The sequence below is a fragment of the Podarcis bocagei genome (assembly GCF_964188305.1).
Source record: "Podarcis bocagei genome assembly, chromosome: 5".
Classification (NCBI taxonomy): Eukaryota; Metazoa; Chordata; class Lepidosauria; order Squamata; family Lacertidae; genus Podarcis; species Podarcis bocagei.
Window position 1 is genome coordinate 65616688 of NC_138129.1, and position 19824 is coordinate 65636511.

General features: G+C 44.6%; 1 protein-coding gene across 1 annotated transcript in view; it reads right to left on the reverse strand.

Annotated features, from left to right (window-relative positions):
• WLS (Wnt ligand secretion mediator) overlaps positions 1 to 15101 on the reverse strand; it is a 37978-nt gene extending 22877 nt beyond the window's left edge. The window contains exons 1-2 of the mRNA XM_081193811.1: positions 14820 to 15101; positions 974 to 1246 (exon numbers count right to left, since the gene is read on the reverse strand). Of these exons, the coding sequence (XP_081049937.1) occupies positions 974 to 1246; positions 14820 to 14925 (379 nt within the window). The 5' untranslated portion in view covers positions 14926 to 15101. The remainder of the gene's footprint in view (positions 1 to 973; positions 1247 to 14819) is intronic.
• Between the last annotated feature and the right edge of the window lie 4723 nt (positions 15102 to 19824).

Below are 19824 nucleotides of genomic sequence, written 5' to 3' on the forward strand. Positions count from 1 at the left end.
ATGAGGAGGACTTTGATCTCCTCATACTGCTACCCATAAACCTTCCCATTGGCATGAGCATATTCTGGAGAGGAGATGAGCTCTCTCCTTGTCCACTGCAGGACTTTTTAAAAGGGAAATTGAGAACCGCCCAGTGGTACATGATTGTAATCTGCGTGCCTCGTGTGTGTGTGAATACAATACTTTCTTGCTTGGAGTCACATTCCATGACATTTAGAAGACAACACAGATTTTCCAGTTCTGAGGATTTTCTCATACCCTTAACACCACTACCACAGAAGTGTGCTATCATCAAGCTTCAAGCAAGACATGTCATGAACTACCAAGAGCAACTGCAGAGTCTGTGAAAAGTGTTCTTGGCAAGGGAAGGAGAAACTCATTTACTTTCACCTTGTTCTCAGTCACTTTTTACATCACCAAACATAATACAACTTTTGCATCACTTGAATTTCTGAACTGCTTAAATCTTTTCGGGGAGGGGGGGATCACAAACAAATGTTGTTTTCTGAGCTATTTTAAAGGAAAATAGGCAAAAATGACACTGCTGCCATGGGTTGCCATACATCCAGATTTTCCTGGACATTTCACCAATTTCCACACAGACATTGCTTCTGACTACAATATTCCAGGCATGTCCGGGAAATTCTGGATGTATGGCAACCTTATCTTTTCAGAACCGTCTTTCCCCCTCACTGGAACTAATCCATTTTGAGTCTGGCTGCCCATTAAAATAAGCCCTGGTTCACTGCAATCCACGAGTCAGAAGGGAGCCCATGTGGAAATGGGTGAGTGAAGTTGTCCTAGGTAACCTTCTGTCTTGCCTTAATACAAGGAGCAGAGGACGGGCCTTCGTTCTCCTTTACCACTTTCTTTTAAAACACACACAACGTACCCACTCAGTCCGACTTACATCAATACTCTTTTTCAAGTTACTACATTAACTATGTAAACAACAATTCTTCCAGGTACTTACTAATTTGGTTGTCAATCTTGAAAGCAATGTCCATGTGCAAAATGTAGACCATAAACTGGAACCAGGGGCTCATCTCCCTGTGGGGGAGCGGCATGTGAATTGAGAACACAATATCGTTGGCTTCGATTTGCCTGCTCATCGCTTCATCAAAGTCTCTGATTTTTTCGCACTGGTCAGGTCCCCAGGGCATAAGCCACTTGCTCCTGTGGTGGTTTTTCCGGACATCTATGCACTTTATTGCCACATAGGGCACAGCTGCAGTGGGACCTGGAGCTGAGGAGAAGGGGGAAAAAGAAACACAAAAGAACAGTTTATAAACTGTATTACTAAATAGTGCCAGCAGCATCTGAAGCTGAAAATTTAGTTACTCAAACTCATGTGAACACCTGCAGAAGATCTAGAGGAATGGAAGGTGAGGATGCAATTATGTGCCAGAGGAATGAAGACAATATTGAACCCCATTCTTGCTTTCCCTCTCCTTAAATTATGGTGCATGTGGCCCTCCAGGCCCCTATCTGGCCCTCACAACTTTCCCCAGCCCTCACTTCTTACTGGCTCTGCTTTGCCCCTCAAGTGTTTTTGCCTGGCTGGAATGCTTTCTTGAACTGTGATGTCTCTTGCCTGAATGGAAAATCCAGGGGGGGGGGCATGTTGAAACCAGCCTGCTGTACAAAGGCAAGAGAGAGCGCAATACTGTGTCACTTCAACACTGCCATTTTGGTTGTTTCGTTTGGATGGTGTCAGTTCCAAGGAGAGCAATGGTCTAGAGAAGGGTCTTTCCAAACTTGGGTCTCCAGCTGTTTTTGGACTACAATTCCCATCACCCCTGACCACTTATCCTACTAGCCAGGATTGACAGGAGTTGTAGTCCAAAAACAGCTGGAGGCCCAAGCTTGGGAAACCCTGACCTAGACCGGGATGGGAATGCAGGAAACTACCTTATAGCAAATCAGACCATTGGTTCATCTGTACTGTCTACACAGATAACACCTATCAAGAGAATCTTTCCTAGCCCTACCTTGAGATTCCAAAGACTAGCCTGGGACCATCAGCATGCAAAGCACGTGCCCTTCCATGGCTGTAGCTTGTGTCCCAGCTATGTGGGTATAGGCTGCAGCTGGAAAGCAGCACTCCTAGCTACTGGGTGATGGCACTAACAGTACTTCTGGGAGAATGCAACCCCATCAAGAATAGTCAACTGGTCAATTTACCAAACTTAGCAATTGCTCACTCACAAAGCTTCTGTTGTCTTGTCAGGATTCAGCTTCAGTTTACTAGTCCTCGTCCAGCCCTTCATCTACTCCACAAATCAGTCCATGAACTGCATGGTCTCACCAGGTTCAGATGTTATATAGAGAAGTGAGTGCCATCAGTGAACTGGTGACACCTTGCTCCAAATCGCCTAATGCCACTCCCAATGGTGTTAAAGAGTGTCTGACACACATGCAAAAGATCCATTCAGTCACATGTAACAGCTTTAAGTGGGTTTTAAAAAGAATTTGGGACAATATGGGACCCTGAGGCCACACTGCAAATGGTCCTGAAGGTAGGAACAGAACCACTGAAGGACAATGCCAGCAAATTCCATCTGACAGAGCTGGTCTAGGAGGATATGGTGGTTGATGGTATCAAAAGCTACTAAGAGAAAAAATAGCAGGGTCACAACTCCTCCTGCCCCAATAAAGACCATCCATCAGATCAACCAAGGCCAATTCTGTCCCAAAACCAGTTCTGAAGCCAGAATCAAGTTAGTCAACAAAACCTGCATCTTCCAACAATGTCTGTACTTGTGCTGCCACAGTACTCTTTCAGTCACCTTGACCAAGAAAAGAATATTGGCATTTTATTGTAGTTTTATATAGGCAATGACTGTTTGTGCAGGGGTTGCATTCCTGACCCCCATGCACATTGGTGGAGCATGCATAATCCCACCCCCTTTTCCAGCCACATCTGGGTTACGGCAATATGCACGTGAAAGGGCACACGTTCTCGGAATGCATGCAAAATGGGAGTTGCCTGTATTTCGTAATCTAGTCTGATTCGGTGAAGAATGGAATAGAATAATATAAATAAAACAGGGTGCAGCAGAAGGGGAGAAACAACATGGGAAAAGGAGCGGGAAATCAACAAAAATAAGAGAAAAGTTGAAACTGTGTTGTGACTGTATATGTTAAAAATGTTGTATTTTGGAATCCATGCATGGAGTAGCCAGCATCAATGCTTTTGGTCAGTCTCCTCCAAAAAAGCTCAACAACTCTTGCTTAACAAACAGCTCCATATCCTAAACCAGTGGTTTTCAACCAGTGTGCTCCCCAAAGAAAGTTCAACAACTCTGGTCAATCCAATGGGTAGATCATTGTCTGCTTATTTATAGTGGGAGTAGATTGCAGTCTCTAGGCCATGCCATGCTCCCAATAGGCCATGGTGAAAGAATGGCCATGAAAAGAAACTCAAAATACTGCTGAATCTATGCCAGTAATAGACCTTTCGGGATGGGATTAGAGGGATTCTGCTATAGTTGTGTACAGAAGATAGCTGCATAGCTCTCAAAAAGTCGGCGGCAGTGAATGGCTCCACACATCCTGCCTTTTGTTTTGCCCCATGGAGCACACACTTGTATCAGTAACTCTGGTCAATTAGCTGGTCATATGAGCTTCCTAATCCTGCGCATCAAGCAATGACTTGCTCCAATGAACCAGACCAGAGCATATTCTTGTGCTTCTGGCCCACCAGAGAGAGGGCTATTCCCTTTTGATGCTGGATCACATAAAATTCTTTCCAAAGCAGGATGTGCAAACCACTGAGCAGCTGGTGCTTCACTGGATCAGATATGCTGTAATACAGACACATTTCCATAGTCAAGGGTCCATCGATTTTGACTCGGCTCTGTACTCAGCCCTTATTAATGGCTCCCAACGATCCTTACCGCCTACCAAGCCTCTGGCATGCAGGGGACTCGGGGAAGAGGCCAGGATCCTGTGTCATGCAGAGCTGCTCAGCAGACAGTAGAGGGACGAGGCCAAAAGCCCAGAGGGCAGCGCAATGTGTGAGACCTCCCCAGAGTCATCTGAAACTGGGAGAAGACTCCAGGGAGGGAATCCGCCACTGAGCATGCTGGCAACCACAGATTTGTGGACACCTGTACAAGGTTGCTGCCTTTTTTAAAAAAAAACAAAACTACATTTTATTTTGTTCATAAAGATCAATGGCAGGCAGGGAAAGGATAAGCAAAGTCTCCCAGTATTTAAGCCACAAGCCCATAGGTCATTCAACTACTTCAGAAGCAAAGGAAGTCTGCAGGCTGTTAGCCGACCATTCCTAAAGCCACACACATGGCATTGCAGATTATGCTAAATGTCACAAGCAAATTAAACCATAGCACAAGAGTATTCTGGTAAGGTTCCTATTACTGTGTGTATGAATCTCCAGGCTTAATTTTTAATATGCAGGGATGGGGGATTAAAAGCACATTCCCCCCCCCCCGCACTTTCCCCAAAAAGCATCCTCTCAGGCTGGGGGGCGGGGGAGAGAATGCCCAGTAATTGCTTTTTAAAGAACAAAGGACTAGAAAAGTGAAACAAAACCAGATTCCAGTCCTCACCGGCCTCTTCTCTCAGCCCATTCGTCCGTCCCCTGCAATGAAATCAGTCCTTTAAAGCAGTGTTCCCCAACCTTGGGCCTCCAGCTGTTTTTGGACTACAACTCCCATCATCCCTCGCTAGCAAGACCAGTGGTCAAGGATGATGGGAATTGTAGTCCAAAAACAGCTGGAGGCCCAAGGTTGGGGAACACTGCTTTAAAGCACTGGTCTGATTATTTGTAATGGGTTTCCTTACGTTCCTGCTTTCCCTGCTATATGTCCAACTGCAGCAAATACCTAGCATAAAACCACAATGCAAAAAATATTGCTTAAAGAAATATCTGTGTCCTGCTTGGCACAAAACCGAAGCACAGCACTCTCTTCTCCCGAGCTTTGTTCCGCATCATGCTTTGCAATCCCGTTCACCGACTCTGCTGCCATTCCAAAGACATCCACCACCACCACCTTTTGGCTCAACACTTCTTTCCTACTGTACGGCGCTGAAGCCAGCTCTGTCATACATGCCAAATGATGATGATGCTTGTCTACTGTACCACCTCCAACAAGTCAAGAAAATATGCGAGTTACCGCTTCTTCACAGTTGTTTAACTTTATTTGGAAAGGCACCTTTCTAAGTCCACAGCTCCCTTGGCCAACTACATTCTTTCTGCAGCACCCCTGAGAGGCTCAGGAGCCCAGTTATGCCACCCCTTTCCTGCAGAGCTGGCAGCTTCTCACCCTTTTTCAAACACCCTTCCTTGCGGAGTGTTCCCTCAGCCTCCTCCCCTCTCCCCTCTTCTTGGGAGTCCTCTGGGCAGCAGCTTAGCTGCCCCCCTACCCCAAAGACAGGTGCCTCCTCACACAGCCCCACAGTAGCCTGGGAAGCCCCCCCTGGCCAGCCCCAGAGGCACCATTTGCCTGGGGAGTAGCCAGGACTGCTGCAACAAACAGCAGTGCAAGTCTTTGGGAGGCAGAGACGCAAGAGGGCATCAGAGGAGGGAGGGAAGAAAAGAGGGACAGAGGCCAGTGTTGACCAGGCACCCCAATCATTCAAGGCACCCCAGGGTGCCACGGCCCCCAGTTGAAAACCACTGCTATGGGCCACAAGTTTAAAACAGTGTTAAAGTTATGGCAGGGTATCTAAAGTCCTGCTGAGTTCATGGGTAAGAAGGAGGGGAGGCAGAAGGAGGTGGTTTTTTTTGCAGAACAGCATTTGTTTAATTGAGAACTGTCTACTTCAAATACAAAGACCTCACAGAGTATTTTATCTGAAGAGCTGTGTCTGGAATGTCTGGCTCTTCTCAAAGAGTATTGCTTGAATTCAAGCCATTCATGCAGAATGGTGGCTGTAATGTTCCCCTTTAGATGTTGGGGGATTTGTTGGGCAATACAAAAAATAAAAATAAAAGCAAAGTGGGTGGAACAAAAGACCTCAGGGGCGAAAAAAAGAGTCTGTTGAAGTTTGGACCAGATGTCCTTTAAAACACAGCACGATGACAGATAAAATCTGGGTGACAGTCAACTTGAGCATCCAACTCAGAGATGCTCTGTTTAGTTCAACCTAGTTTCTGGCATTTTATATGTTTGGCACTATCGGTTGAACAAAACATAACATTTACTAAATATTTTATTTGTTTACAAAATTATTAACTTGGGTACTTTTGTAAATAAATACTTAAGAACAAAAACTTACAAGTGAGAAGCTACAATGTCAGAGAGCACTAAACAATACAGCCTCTCCAGTTCAATTATATTCCCATCCATTCTGTTCAGCAGTTAGCAAACAAGTATTCATCGCATGTGCTCCCCACCCCCTCCACTTGGGAAGGAATGAGAAGCATAGCTACCCCTCTTCCTCAAGAAGGTCCTCTGACCTGGGGTCTGCCTGTCCTCGCTGGAATTATCAATCTGAATTGAATAGTTTCTGTTTCCAGAAGAAAGTGTTAGAATTTCTAGAGGGAAAGCAGTGCTAGTTAGCAACACTATTGTGTGGCATCTTCAAGACTAAGAAATGTTACTATGGCACAAGCTTTTCCAGACTACAATACACTTCAGATATGGTGATGGGGAAGATAAAGTTGGAAGCCTGGGGTCAGAGGGAAAGTACAGATAGTGACAACTCAATCAGAAGCAGAATGCATGCAAAGTAACTGCAGTGATTGCTTTATCACCCATCAACTTACCATGCTAATTAACATCTGTAGAGGAAAGGGAACCCACTGTCCCTACTGAGACCTGAGAGAGGAGTTGAACTTATATCACTGGTTTAAGAATACTGCCATTTCTCATATAGGATTTGCGTCCACCGATACAATTGCTTAGGGATTGGCCTGATGGACCTACGCAGAATGCAGAAGGGCATTGTATGCAGATGATGGCATACATGGAAGATGAGCAAGGGGGAATAAAACGCTGACATTATTAGCTCCTATAATGGTACTGACAGAGAAAATGTGGGGACAAATTTGCCACCTGGATTTTGCACAGTCTCATTATTGTGCTGATGTGCAGCTGGAAACATGATTTAGGTCAAAGGTTTTCAACCTTTTTGAGTCCACAGCTCCCTTGACCAACTACATTCTTTCTGCAGCACCCCTGTGGGGCTCAGGAGCCCAGTCATGTCACCCCTTTCCTGCAGAGCTGGCAGCCTCTCACCCTTTTTTGAACATCCTCCCTTGTGGAGTGTTCCCTCAGATTCATGCAGCTGCTGGGTGACCTTGGGCTAGTGACACTTCTCTGAAGACTCTCAGCCCCACTCACCTCACAGAGTGTTTGTTGTGGGGGAGGAAGGGGGAGGAGAATGTTAGCCACTTGAGACTCCTTCGGGTAGTGATAAAGTGGGATATCAAATCCAAACTCCTCCTCTTCTCCTTGGGAGTCCTCTGGGCAGTCCCGTTGCTGCCATCCCAGGTCTCTGAGCTGCCCCCACCCCACCCCAAAAAGGTACCTCCTCACACAGCCCCACAGGGGCCTGGGACTTGTTTGTCCATTCCCAACAGCAAGGGCTGGCAGACTGACTGGCTGGGCTTCCTCGCCTGCTTGCTTGCTTACTCCGAGGCCACCTCAGCTTCTGGCAACCAGCACTCCCTGGCCAGCCCCAGAGGCACCATTCTCCTGCAGAGCTTGTAGCCAGGGCTGCGCACAAGCTTTCGGGAGGCAGAGACATGAGAGGGCATCAGAGGAGGGAGGGAAAGGGGCAGAGGCCAGCGTTGCCTGCGACACCCCTGACCATCATTCAAGGCACCCCAGGGTGCCATGGCACACCAGTTGAAAACCACTGGTTTAGGTTATGGAGCTGTTTATTAAACAAGTATAAGCCTACAACCCAAGGCCTGAGAGAGGAAAGTATAATTCTACAAATCTGGTTTTAGATCTATGATACATTGGGGTAGTTTTAGTTGAGAGCAGTAGCTGGCAACAAGTAGTATCCTGCCACCTTATCTTCTGGGTCTGTCTTATAGGAGGCTATTCCTGGAAATCAATTCACCCTTGTTAGTCTTCGTTAGATGGGTATTGTACTATCAGATGTGCCCGGTGTCAAGTTGTGAGTCTATTTGATGGGTCAGAACAAATGTGGTTTTATTGCAGGGTTTGGCTATTCTACACAATAGGCTGCCCACGTTGTACACTTTCTGGAGAAGGAACCCAGGGCTTTGGTCCTTAAAGTACTTCTTTGTTACTGACCATTTTTGGTCAGTAACACTCTGGTGATGATGGTACCCACCAAGTCATAAAAAGTGTTTGCTAGCAGCTTGCCAGAGACACAGTCTGAATGTCTGTAGACATGTGCAACAAAATTCTTCTTCCCCCTAATAATGGCATTTATCATGTGATTTCCTGAAATGGAATTTAGAAGGGCTCAAAATTAAACACACACATGCCCTGGCATGCAAAAATGCATTTAGGGTACTGCAGCCAGTTGTTCCACTGCACTAGCTCTAACACTTTAGCCCCCTCAACCAATCTTTGCTGCAGTTGATTCCTGGTTCGCAGTCCACAGCTCTTGAAGGAAGCTTTCCTTGAGAAAGCTGTGCTAAGAACAGCGGCTTCTCAACTGCTTTCCAAATCTATGTTTTTATGAGGTCTGACTGGGAGTGAAGTGTTTGGCATTCCACACCTACTCCCAACAGCATTATGCAGACAGTTTACAATGAGCTATATGTGATTCAGACCCTACTCCACCCTGGTTTTGTCTTTAAATGTGGGTTGTGATAGCAAGGGGAGGGGGCAGTTCTTGCGACCAGAAGTCCATAGCCTCCCAAGATGGAAGCTCAGGAATATTCTTCTGACTAGGCCCCTTAAACCTTTGTTAGAGTCCCACCACATGTCTGCAGCCAATTTCTTGGTTTTACCTCAAGACACCTTTCTGGAAACTTTCAACCATGGGGGGGGGGGGAGAATGTTTGCTCTAATAGTGAAACACAAACCGCTATGGCCTGCGTAAGTACTGTTTAATCTAAATACACCACAGGCTCCCAGATCAACATTTAAAATGTATCTGCAGCTGGAATTTTGCCCTTCTTTTATTTTTTTACGGCTCCTTTCTGCATTTCAGATTATTTACCGATCTTTGTTTCACACCCCAATGGATCGTTCGGAAAAATCTGAATTGCAGGGTGTCCACACTGATTAAAACTTGAAGCCTAGTGACCTCGTGTGATGTTAACTACTCCCATGCTCCAAGAGCTCTCTGCTTTTCTCTTCAATTACCCCCTTCTGTGCAGAGCTTTCGCTACCAAATGAGTGCATACAATGGGCTTCTGCTTCATTACACTAACCAACAGGAGGGCAGGAATAAACAAGCTAATTTATCATCCTCAACTCTCACATCGCTAGCCTGCATTGCAAATCTGTTTCTGTGGAAAGAATTAAAAAAAAACCCCACTGACTTGCAACTCGCTCAGCTCATAGCACTTTACAACCCAGTCAGACTTTTAGCAGAAGCTCTTCCCTTTTGGTAGTTTTTGCACAGTTTGGCTACACTTCTACACATCCTTACATGTGAGACTGTCCCACTGAAATCAGAAGACCTTGCTTCCCAGTAAAGAGGTTTAGGATTGTGCTTATGTATGTTGTGTTTTTCGTGAGTGCGACTTAATCGGTATAAGTACACTGAACTTAAGGGAGAGTGGCCTACTTACTTTTTACTGGAGTCAGCAACAGGATTTTTTCTGCTGCCTCTCTCTCCCAATTCTCAACCAGTGCTGCCATAGTTCAGTTATTTCCCCAGGTTTGTGCCTTTCCTATAAAAGTATCAAAAGGCAGCAATTTTCTACACCCTTTTCTCCTGGAACATGCTGCCCCCAACCAGAAGCACAAGGCAAGGTTGTTTCTCCAGAGAAATCATTATGACCAAGTTGATTTTGAAAATTTTCCAAAGAAGCACTGTTGACCATGAATGATGTCATAAATTGTTGTTGTTGCTGCTGCTGCTAAGAATTACATTTGTATACTGCCCTTCATCTGTAGAACTCAGGGCCGTTCACAAATTAACAAGAATAAAAACAACAACAAACCAATAATCTCCCCTCCCACAACACATTTAAAAGGGCATTAGATGTCAATCAGCCAAAGGCCTGGTTGAAAAGGAACAGTTTTTGCCTGGCACCTAAAGGTGTACAATGAAGGTGCTGAACAAATCTCCATGAGGAGAGCATTAAGTCGGATTAGATAGCAAGTTTACTACTATATACTTCTTGAAGCGGCCAATGCCTACAGCAGTTTGAATTCTGTAGCACGTATATTTTCACTGTGACCCTCCAAGCCAATTCAACACACACACACACACACACACACACACACGGGAAACATTTGCTAATTGCAGCATCGCATACCTGGGCCTCGTCCAAGCCCTCCTTTTGTCGATTTTTACTCTGGATAAAAACACATTTCCTGCTCCTTCAGCCAGACTATTAAATCTCTCACAACACAAGTCTAAACAGCAGTGATGACCCAACATTATTCACAGCAGAGGCGAGAGCACAGCTCTGAGAGGAAAAACAGTGTCTTTCAAGCTGAAACATTTCAATTCTACAGTGCCTAATCCGCAGGTAACTACTGGTACCTCATAAAACAGTTTATTTAGACTAGCCTGTCCCCCCTAGACATAACTCTGCATCTACCACATACATGCCTGAAGGAATACTAAAGTATCCTTGGTATGTGCAGAGAGCCTTTTCATCTCAAGGGAAGCATTCCTAGCTTACAGAAAGAGTTTGAATTTTAGCTTCAGGCAAAACAGAAGCCTTCTTCGCTGGAGGAGAAACCATTTCCCTTCCCAAACACGCCAAGATCCTTAAAGCAGGGGAAAATCTTCATTTTTAAAATGAGATTAGGGTTTCTGACACTATCATAGCACTTTTAGTCTTGTTTTATCTTCTCAACCACCCCCATGATAAGAGGTTAAGCTACAAAAGAGCGACTTTGTGATGGGCTTTTAATCAGGATACCAAACCCCAAATCAGATTCACTAATAGCTTCAGAAGGTGAGGGGGGTTATTGAGAAAGAAACCAGCAGTAGCATTTTACTTTGGCGTCTAGTAACAGCTCTGACAATCCTTCTTGGTATCTGGAAAGAACTACAGCGGAGTATTGTATCACATAAAACTAAGCAAAGACACTATTATAGCTATAAAGCCGTTTACTGTAAGTTATGCCATTACAAGAGATAAAGGCAAGGCAATGCAGTTTTGGTAGGATCTAAAGTATTCCCCCTCAAGTCCTTAATCTCTATTCTTCACCACTCTTAAAAACAAACAGATTTGTGCCAAGTAGTTTCATTTTCCAGTGCATTTTCCCATTCAGCTGCAATTAACAGATATTCACTGAAGAAGGGAGTAGACATGACCTTTCTTGTCTATTTCCTATCTCAAGAATCTATGCTAAGACTGCAGGCTGAATATTTCCAAACAGAAGGGCCCCCGTGCAGCATTCATGCCCTGAGTACAGCAGAGCAGCCCTAGCCACAGATGTGGCAAGGGGTCCCAGTGTTTAAAACTGCATGACGGAATAAAATAAGCAAAACTAATCTTGAATAAAGATAGGCAATCTGATATGGGGTCATCCATGAAGCACAGAACTTGTTAAGTGTTGACCAAGGTAAACTCCACCTTGTTAACTTCTAGGGACGTTCTTTTAAGGATCAAAGAACAAGCCAGTCCCACCTCAGCCAAGAGTTCACCCTTGGCCATGAGAATCATAGAATTGTAGAATGAAGAGGGACCCTGAGGATCATGCAGTCCAACCCCAAAATACAGGAATATGCAGCTGTTCCATATGGGGAATCGAACCTGCAACCTTGGCATTCTCAACACCATGCTGTAACCAGCTGAGCTATCTAGGATTTTGTCACGAACATGGATCTTCTATGGGAGATTGCCAACACACTATAAACCACGACCAGTTGACTGAAAAAATGATGAATGGAAATTACTATTAAGGGAGTGAAGTGCAAGGTTACCATTATGAATTCATTAAGCCACAATCTTAAGTATCCTCACATAGACTGGGATCAGAAATCACACTCCTCATTGAACTAACCATATTTTGTTGGATTCGGAATGAGCAAACTCCCATCCCTCCTTATATACCCTCTGTAAAACAAAACTTCCAAGTTTGCAAATGATGTCCAAACCGGTAACTTGTGGTTTGAAACCTCCCTGAACACAAGCGTCACTCAGTAGTAAAACAACAACAACAACCCCAAACCTCCAACGTAACAGCGCGCAGATTTTTTTCTGGAAATTTAGTATTCAAAAGTATTCCACAGTCTTGTTATTTGAATTGGAAGCTATGCTTCTGAAGGATGTATTCATGGCTCAAACATACCGAACCAGAAAACCTGAGTTACGTAATGGCATACAGCAGCAGAATCATGTAGCCGTTATTCTACAATTTGATCTAAAGCAGGCATGGCCAATCTTGGTCCTCCAGCTGTTTTGGGACTACAACTCCCATCATCCCTAGCTAACAGGACCAGTGGTCAGGGATGATGGGAACTGTAGTCCCAAAACAGCTGGAGGGCCAAGTTTGGCCATGATCTAAAGCAATCTGTGGCCCTCCAGATGTTACTTGACTATAACTCCCATCACCCCTGGCTATTGACCATGGTTGTTGGGACATATGGGCGTTCAACATCTGGAGTCCAGCAACTTCTGGAGGACCACAGGTCTCTTACCCTCATCTAAATGTTCTATCATGGTGCCTTAAAATATTTTCCAGGCTTTCAGAATTTGAAGGTGGAAGGCATTTTAAGCAAGCACTGTGCATTAGGACACACTAAACCAACTTTCAAAAATAAAAATATAACCTCAGCACATGATGTGGTTAAGATGAGGTGGGATAACCAACTGGCATGATCCTCGAAATAAAAACCTCTGTGAAGTTTGTTGCAACATGCCTCAAATTTGCCTGTAACAACCCATTAGTGGTGTCTTGCAGACTCACGTTGGGGAAAGCCTTCGTGCTATGAGATGAACCTTAAAATTGAGAATTAAAACAAAGGATTTGGGGTATGCCTGCTCCAGAGCCAGAACAAATTAAAGGTTACGTCACTGCTTAAGAAACTGCCTGGAGCAAGAGTTTTCAGAGTGCTGAGCACACTGGAAGGAGAGCAAGATTTTAAGTAGTCTCTCTCCCTCTAAGCATTTGCTCCACTAACATTTCCCATAAAGGTCACTCCATATTCATTTTTCTTAAGACATAAGCAGATTTGCCCAGAAAAGGGACTTTTTCTTCTGCATCTTAAGACAGATACAGTGTGTGCAGGTTAACTAGCAACTTGGATTGTGCTTCTTAATTTAAAACAAAAAACAAAGCAAGCCCTAAACAGAATTATTTATTTGCGAAGCAAAGCAAGGGCACTGGGTTACTAGACTATTCACCATATCATTTCCCTGTACCATGCGACAGATGTTAGAATAAAGGTGCAAGTTTTGGGGCACAGATAGATAATGAAAAATAGTGAGTACCTGTCTGAGCTAGAAACAAGGAGTAGCACCCAGATCGGGGATCTGAAAAGAAAAAGCCCTCAAATAGCATCCATTTCATGCCCCCAAGCTGTTTTTAACACAGCTTGTTGAATTAAGCATTTCCTCAGTTCCTACCATTTAGTTATCTGTAAACGTAGGAATTTCGACTTGGGAGAGCAGCAACCCCATAAGTTTCAGACAGTCAAAGACAACAGAGGGAAGCTTTTTTTGGGAATCCCTGGCTGAAGCCAATCTTCCTCTATCCCAGGAATGGGATGGTTACGAGGGAGACAGTTGAACTGTGCATCCATGCAGCACAACTTTTACTTCGACCGGAAGGAGGGCGCGAGGGGGGGGGACAAAAAAAACCTTTTGTCCACCCAATATGTTTAAAGAAAGGTGCGCCCCCCCCAGCAAGATCTCAGGTAAGTGATTAAGTTGCCTCCATCGAGACAGGAGCAAAGAATCGAAGGGAGTGTGTGCAAATAATAATAATAACCCTTCACCCTCCGTGTTTGTCTGTGTGTGGGGGGGGGGGTGTCACTTCCTTCTTCTCCCGAGGGAGCGTCCTTACCCCCCCTTTCAGCCTTAAATCCAAACTTAGAGACTGCCTAAGCAAATGTAAGCCTGGCTCGAGAAAGAAAGAAACACAAGAGAAAGGCAGATCCCCGTCAAGGAGGCACAATGCGCAAACATTCCTTTCGTGGGCTCGAGGAGCTCCTCTTCTCATTGCAATTGAAAGAGATTAGCTCTCTCCCTGCAGCCCAGTCGGAGAGGAAGGGGAAGGGGAAGGGAGGGAGATCGTCGGGACGAGGCTGAAGTAATAGGGAATATCAACTTCGCGTTTCATACAATCTCCCCCCCCCCCCCGCCGGCTTTCTTGAAGAAACCAAGTCGCCATGCTTAAGAGGTTTCGCCTTTCCACTCGCTTCCTTGGTGCAGATCCTGGAAGCGAGGCCGAAACACACACACCCAAACACACACACACACCCCGAACAAACTTTTTCTGCCCCGAGCCTGTGCGCGCGCCCCTCCCTCCCTCCTTCCTTCCCTCCCTTCTTTCTCCTTCCTTTGCAGCCACTCGAGTGCAGGGGGCACAAAGAGGCCCGTGGCGCGGTGTTTTCTTAACTACAATAGCCCGGCTAATTAGATCACAGAAGCAAAGTCTCGAAAACAGGGAAGAGAGAATCCAGAAAGAGAAAGACAGAGAGAGAGAGAGAGAGAGAGAGAGAGAGAGAGAGAGAGAGAGAAAGGCGAAGGAAAAGAAGGATAAAGTTTGCCCCTGCGACGCACTTACCGATCAGACCTCCCACCAGAAAGGCGATGATTTGGAAAATCAGCAAGATCACGCCAACAATGCACAGCTTCTTAGTGCTCATGTTCTCGATAATTGCCCCTGCCATTTTTTGCAGCTTGCTCCCTTTGCACAAGCTACTGCGGCAAAAGTTAAGGCTGTCAGGGATGGGGAGGGAGAGCGGCGGCCGCCTCGGCACTGATTGCCCGGGCAAGTCCGGATCCGAATCCCGCTCTGCCGGGAGCTGTGATTGTGGCCGGCGCTCGGCTGCATGTGGCTGCTTTAAAGGAGCAGGAAAGCGGATCACATGATACCCACCTCCCTCCGTCGCCGCCGCCTCCTCCCGCCTTCCTCTGCTATTCAGCAGCAATTGGTGTCAAGTCTCGCAGAGCGGTGGGGGGCAAGGCGGAGGAAGGGGGCTTGGAATTAACAAGTGGAAAGAGGACCAGGCGGATTCCCCCAACTCCAGAAAGGGTTCTCTGGGTCTCTCCCGAGGCCTAGCCCGGCGAGAACAAAAAGCCCCCAGAAAGTTCACCAGACTTGGGGATGGATGTTAAGGAAGGATAACACGAAGATGCTATTAAGATGTGTCCTTTAAAAACGATTTTATCACAGGTTCAGCGGGGGCGGGGAGAAAACTTTGCTCTTTCTGTTTCAGAATTAGCTACCCCTCCGTTTTGTGTGGTTGGTGACTTCTGTCTTACCTCCGAAGCTGGTTGAAGGGCAGAAAAACCACAACCCTGTCATATTCTTCTGCCACATAACCACATGGATGTACGATCCAGCAACAATAGTCACTACAGGTGACAGAACAGGAAATGGTAGTGGTGAAAAAGGATATCCACTCTAGACATCACACTAATGTCCAAAAATAATCTGCCATGAACTTGGCTTAATAAGTGACACCATCAAATTTCAAATGCTGCGGTTACATTTCCAAATGTTCACCACCACCACCTATAAGAAGTTCACTAATTGCAAAAAATAAATAAATAGAAAGTTCCAGTGTAAGCTCCTTCTTTTATCTTTAGAAGTGCATTATATACAAACTTAAGAAAGGGCCCTCTCTGTGGTAGCCTCTAGAAGGAGGTACATCTGATGCTGATGATGTGTTGAAACCATTTTACTAGGTTAAAACCATTTTACCTGCCATTGTCGAAGGGAAACTCCCCACAGGAGTAGAAATCATATATCGAACAGATGGAAAGCTCTTCAATCTGAGCAGGCTGAAAGCAAATAGTAAGGTTACCGTAACGTCCATCATAGACCTATCTTGGCCTATCACTCAACATCCAAAAAACCAAAGTGCTGCACCAACACGTACAAAATAACCCCTCTGCAGCGCCACAAATCCAACTTAATGGTGTAACGTTGGGAAATGTCAATCACTTCTCCTATCTAGGACAGTTATCTTTCCACAAGGGCCAACATTGATGCCAAAATCCAGCATCACCCGAGTTCTGTGAGAGCGGCTTTCTCCCAGTTGAAGTGCAGAGTATTTGAGGATCGGGACATTCGCAGGGAAACCAAAATGCTTGTTTACAAAGCTATTGTACCACCAGCCTTACTATATGCTTGTGAAACACGGACCACTTATAAACGCCATCTCCAACTCCTCGAAAGATGCCATCAACGGTGTCCCCGAAAAATTTTACACATCACTTGGGAAGACAGGTGAACTAATATCAGTGTACTGGATGAAGCAATGATCACCAGTGTTGAAGCAAAGATTCTTCAACATCAACTTCGTCGGACTGGTCATGTTGTGCAGATGCCTGATGATCATCTTCCAAAGCAACTACTCCATTCCGAATTTAAAAATGGAAAGTGTAATGCTGGTGGTCAACAAAAGAGGTTTAAAGACTGTCTCAAGGCAAATCTAAAAAAATGTAGTGTAAACACTGACAACTGGGAAACACTGGCCTGCGAGCGCTCCAGTTGGAGAATAGCCTTTACCAAAGGTGTCATGGGCATTGAAGACACTCGAACTCAGGACGCAAGGAAGAAACGTGCTAAGAGGAAGGCACGCTTTGCAAATCCACACTGTGACCAACTCCCGCCCAGAAGCCAATGTCCCCACTGTGGAAGGACGTGGATCCAGAATTGGCCTCCACAGTCACTTACAGACTCATTGTTAAAACCGTATTTATGGAAGACAATCTTACTCGGCTACGAATGATCGCCAAAGAATAAGAAATAAACCTGCCATTTTTCTAAATACTGGTAGTTTTGGAGGGCTGAATAGTTTTATTTCTCTTAAATTTATTGTTGATTATGTTTTATAATTTTACTTTTTTTTTTTTTACATCACCCTGTGATCCATGTATGGATGTAAGGTGGTGTATATGTTTTTAACATGTCAAACATACTATCTTAGTCACAGTCACTGCTGTGTGTAGTAGATTAGAAGAATCACAATTCTTACAGCTAAGAAACTGAGGCAGCAAATGATTGGCCAAAGCTCCCCCACCAGATTTCAGAGCTGGTATCCCTAGTCTAAGATTCCATCTGCTACATCAGACTGGCTTTATGCTAAGGAGATGACATTATTTGCCTTGGGGAATTTTTTGGTTTCTTGTTCCATAGAATGTTTTTAAGGCAAAAGACGGGCAATGCAAAATAATCTTACTATTCTAGCTAGCTCAATGCCAAGAACAATTATCTAGGATTGAGCACATTGGAGCTTACTTTTGAGTATACATGCACAGGATTGTACATTAAAAAAATATTGTTAGAAAACAATGCTGTTAAAAGGATTACTTAATACAGGGAGAATTGCAAGCACTCGAGAATAATATTATCTTTCACAGAATTTTTGGTCCTAGACAAATATTAAAGAGAATTTCTTCTTTTTCCTGCTGTGGAGTTTCCATTTGGGCAGCAATGGAGAAAAGTAGTCACTTCAGGAGGAAGGATATCTGAGACACAACCCTCTGTCAAAACATCACTAAATAAAAAAGGTGGATTAAATCAGCAGCAAGTCTTCCACTCCCACCTTTCTATGTGCCCTATTCTTTTCCACTCAAATTGGTTCATGTCCTTCTAAATTCAGTGGCACTTACTCCCAGGGAAATGTACATAAGACTGCAGCCTTACACTTTGCCTGTTTTTTTCAGGTGTACGTCTAACTTTTTTCAGTAAGAGTGATCCCCAAGTATGTGTGGGTAGGATTGCAGCTTAAAATTTGTAAAAGATTTCCCAACAGAAGAAGAAAATTTCCACTCTTGTGGACCTTTCCGAAAACTGCTCAAAATGAAGGCAAAAATTAATCAATATTTCCATTTTACACATTATTTTAAAAAGGGCAAAAGTGTGGGGCAATGTTGCTCAGACGATTTTATTTGTTCATGCATTTATATGATTAATTTGTAAACCAACTCTAATTGGGATCACAGTGTGATTCACAACACTACAGCAGAACAACAAAAATATGAGGTTTTAAGGGGAGGGGAGGGAGACATGTTGTGCTCCTTCTGGAGTAGTTTGTCTACCTTTGGTCCCCACCCAGCACTCAGCTCTCATCTGTGGCTCCTAGAAGCTGTCAGCATGTATCAGCAGCAACACCCCGGGAATGGTTTCCATTGGCCTGCTAAATCACATGAGGGTAGCTGATGGGTCTCAAACCTTCAGTGAGTTAGGGACTTCCCCTGTAGGCAAAGACAGGCTCTGGCAGATTGAGCAGATGAAACCAATAGTGGGTCCAAGCGTCAAGAAGGCGGTTTCTGCCCATGCTGTAGAGGGAAGTGAGGGGCAGATGGGGCTTGTCAACCCTGAAAGCTAGCCCATCTAGGACTTCCACTGCCTTGTGAGATATCTTCAGGAGAAGAAAGGGTTAAGAAAAACCCCATCACATATTCAGAGTGAAGTCTCTTAAGAGAGTTGGAGGGCATGTTGTACACCTCCTTCTGGCAACTTCTGCTGCCAAGCTGGTGCCAAATGTATTACTCTGCTTTTCTCTGGTCCCACATCAGCATGACTAAGAGGAGGTCTTGTTGTCTGGGCAGCCCAGGACCTCCATACACACTGTCCTTCCTTGCTTCAGGGAGGTCACTTCAGGGCTGCTAATGCAGCAGTTTGACTTCACCTCGGAGGCACACTCCATTGTCTCTCGAGACAGACAGATGCCCACAACAATCCATAAAACCATTAGCCATTGAACATTAGATAAAATCAGGAGTTTAGAAGTGCTTATGCCAATACAGCAGATAACAAGAACAATGCAGGTAACTTGACTTCAATATAGCCCAAAGGCCTAAGTGATGCAACATCAACCATGAAAACAGTTTGCATGCATATAGCACCAACACAGTACAAAACCAGTATCTTGACTGATAAACCCTGTGCTATTAAGTTACTGGCTAAAGCTCGCCTCTTCATAGATCTGACTTTTAATAGGATTGCACTAGCAGAACACTTTGGAAACTAAGCTATACACCTAACATTTTTATTGCCTTTTTCTGGTTCATTTGAAGGATTCTATTCTGCATTGACACCTTTGTACCTATCCAAGAAGTCAAAGGATATTGATGTACTTGATACGCCAATCTTCACTGTTTGTTTACTGTTTGTGTTGCTTATGTTGTTTTTGTCATCATTTTTCCAGCCCCTGTTTGTCCTGGGTTTGAAATTATTTTTATAAATGTTTTTTATTGTTAATTGCTTCCAGATGTTTCATGGGAAGGGATTCATAGATGAAATGAAATACATAAAATGATAACTGATACCTCAATAAAAATAGTCATTTTAAAGAAATACTGTATTCTTTTCCCAAACCCTTATATAGTTGCCAACTAGAAACTAGAGAATGGGGGCGGGGACAGGGGCTGGTGTGCTTTGGTGCCTTTAACTGCAGCAGGGAAGTAAACTGTCACTTACTAATGTTTGGGCGTTTAGATACACTGAAACACTAAGGACAACTTATCTCATACAGGTGAAAACTTGCACTCTTTTGTCTTTAGAATTCACTATTTCATGTTATGCGATTGTTTGCCGCTTCACACTGGTTGCA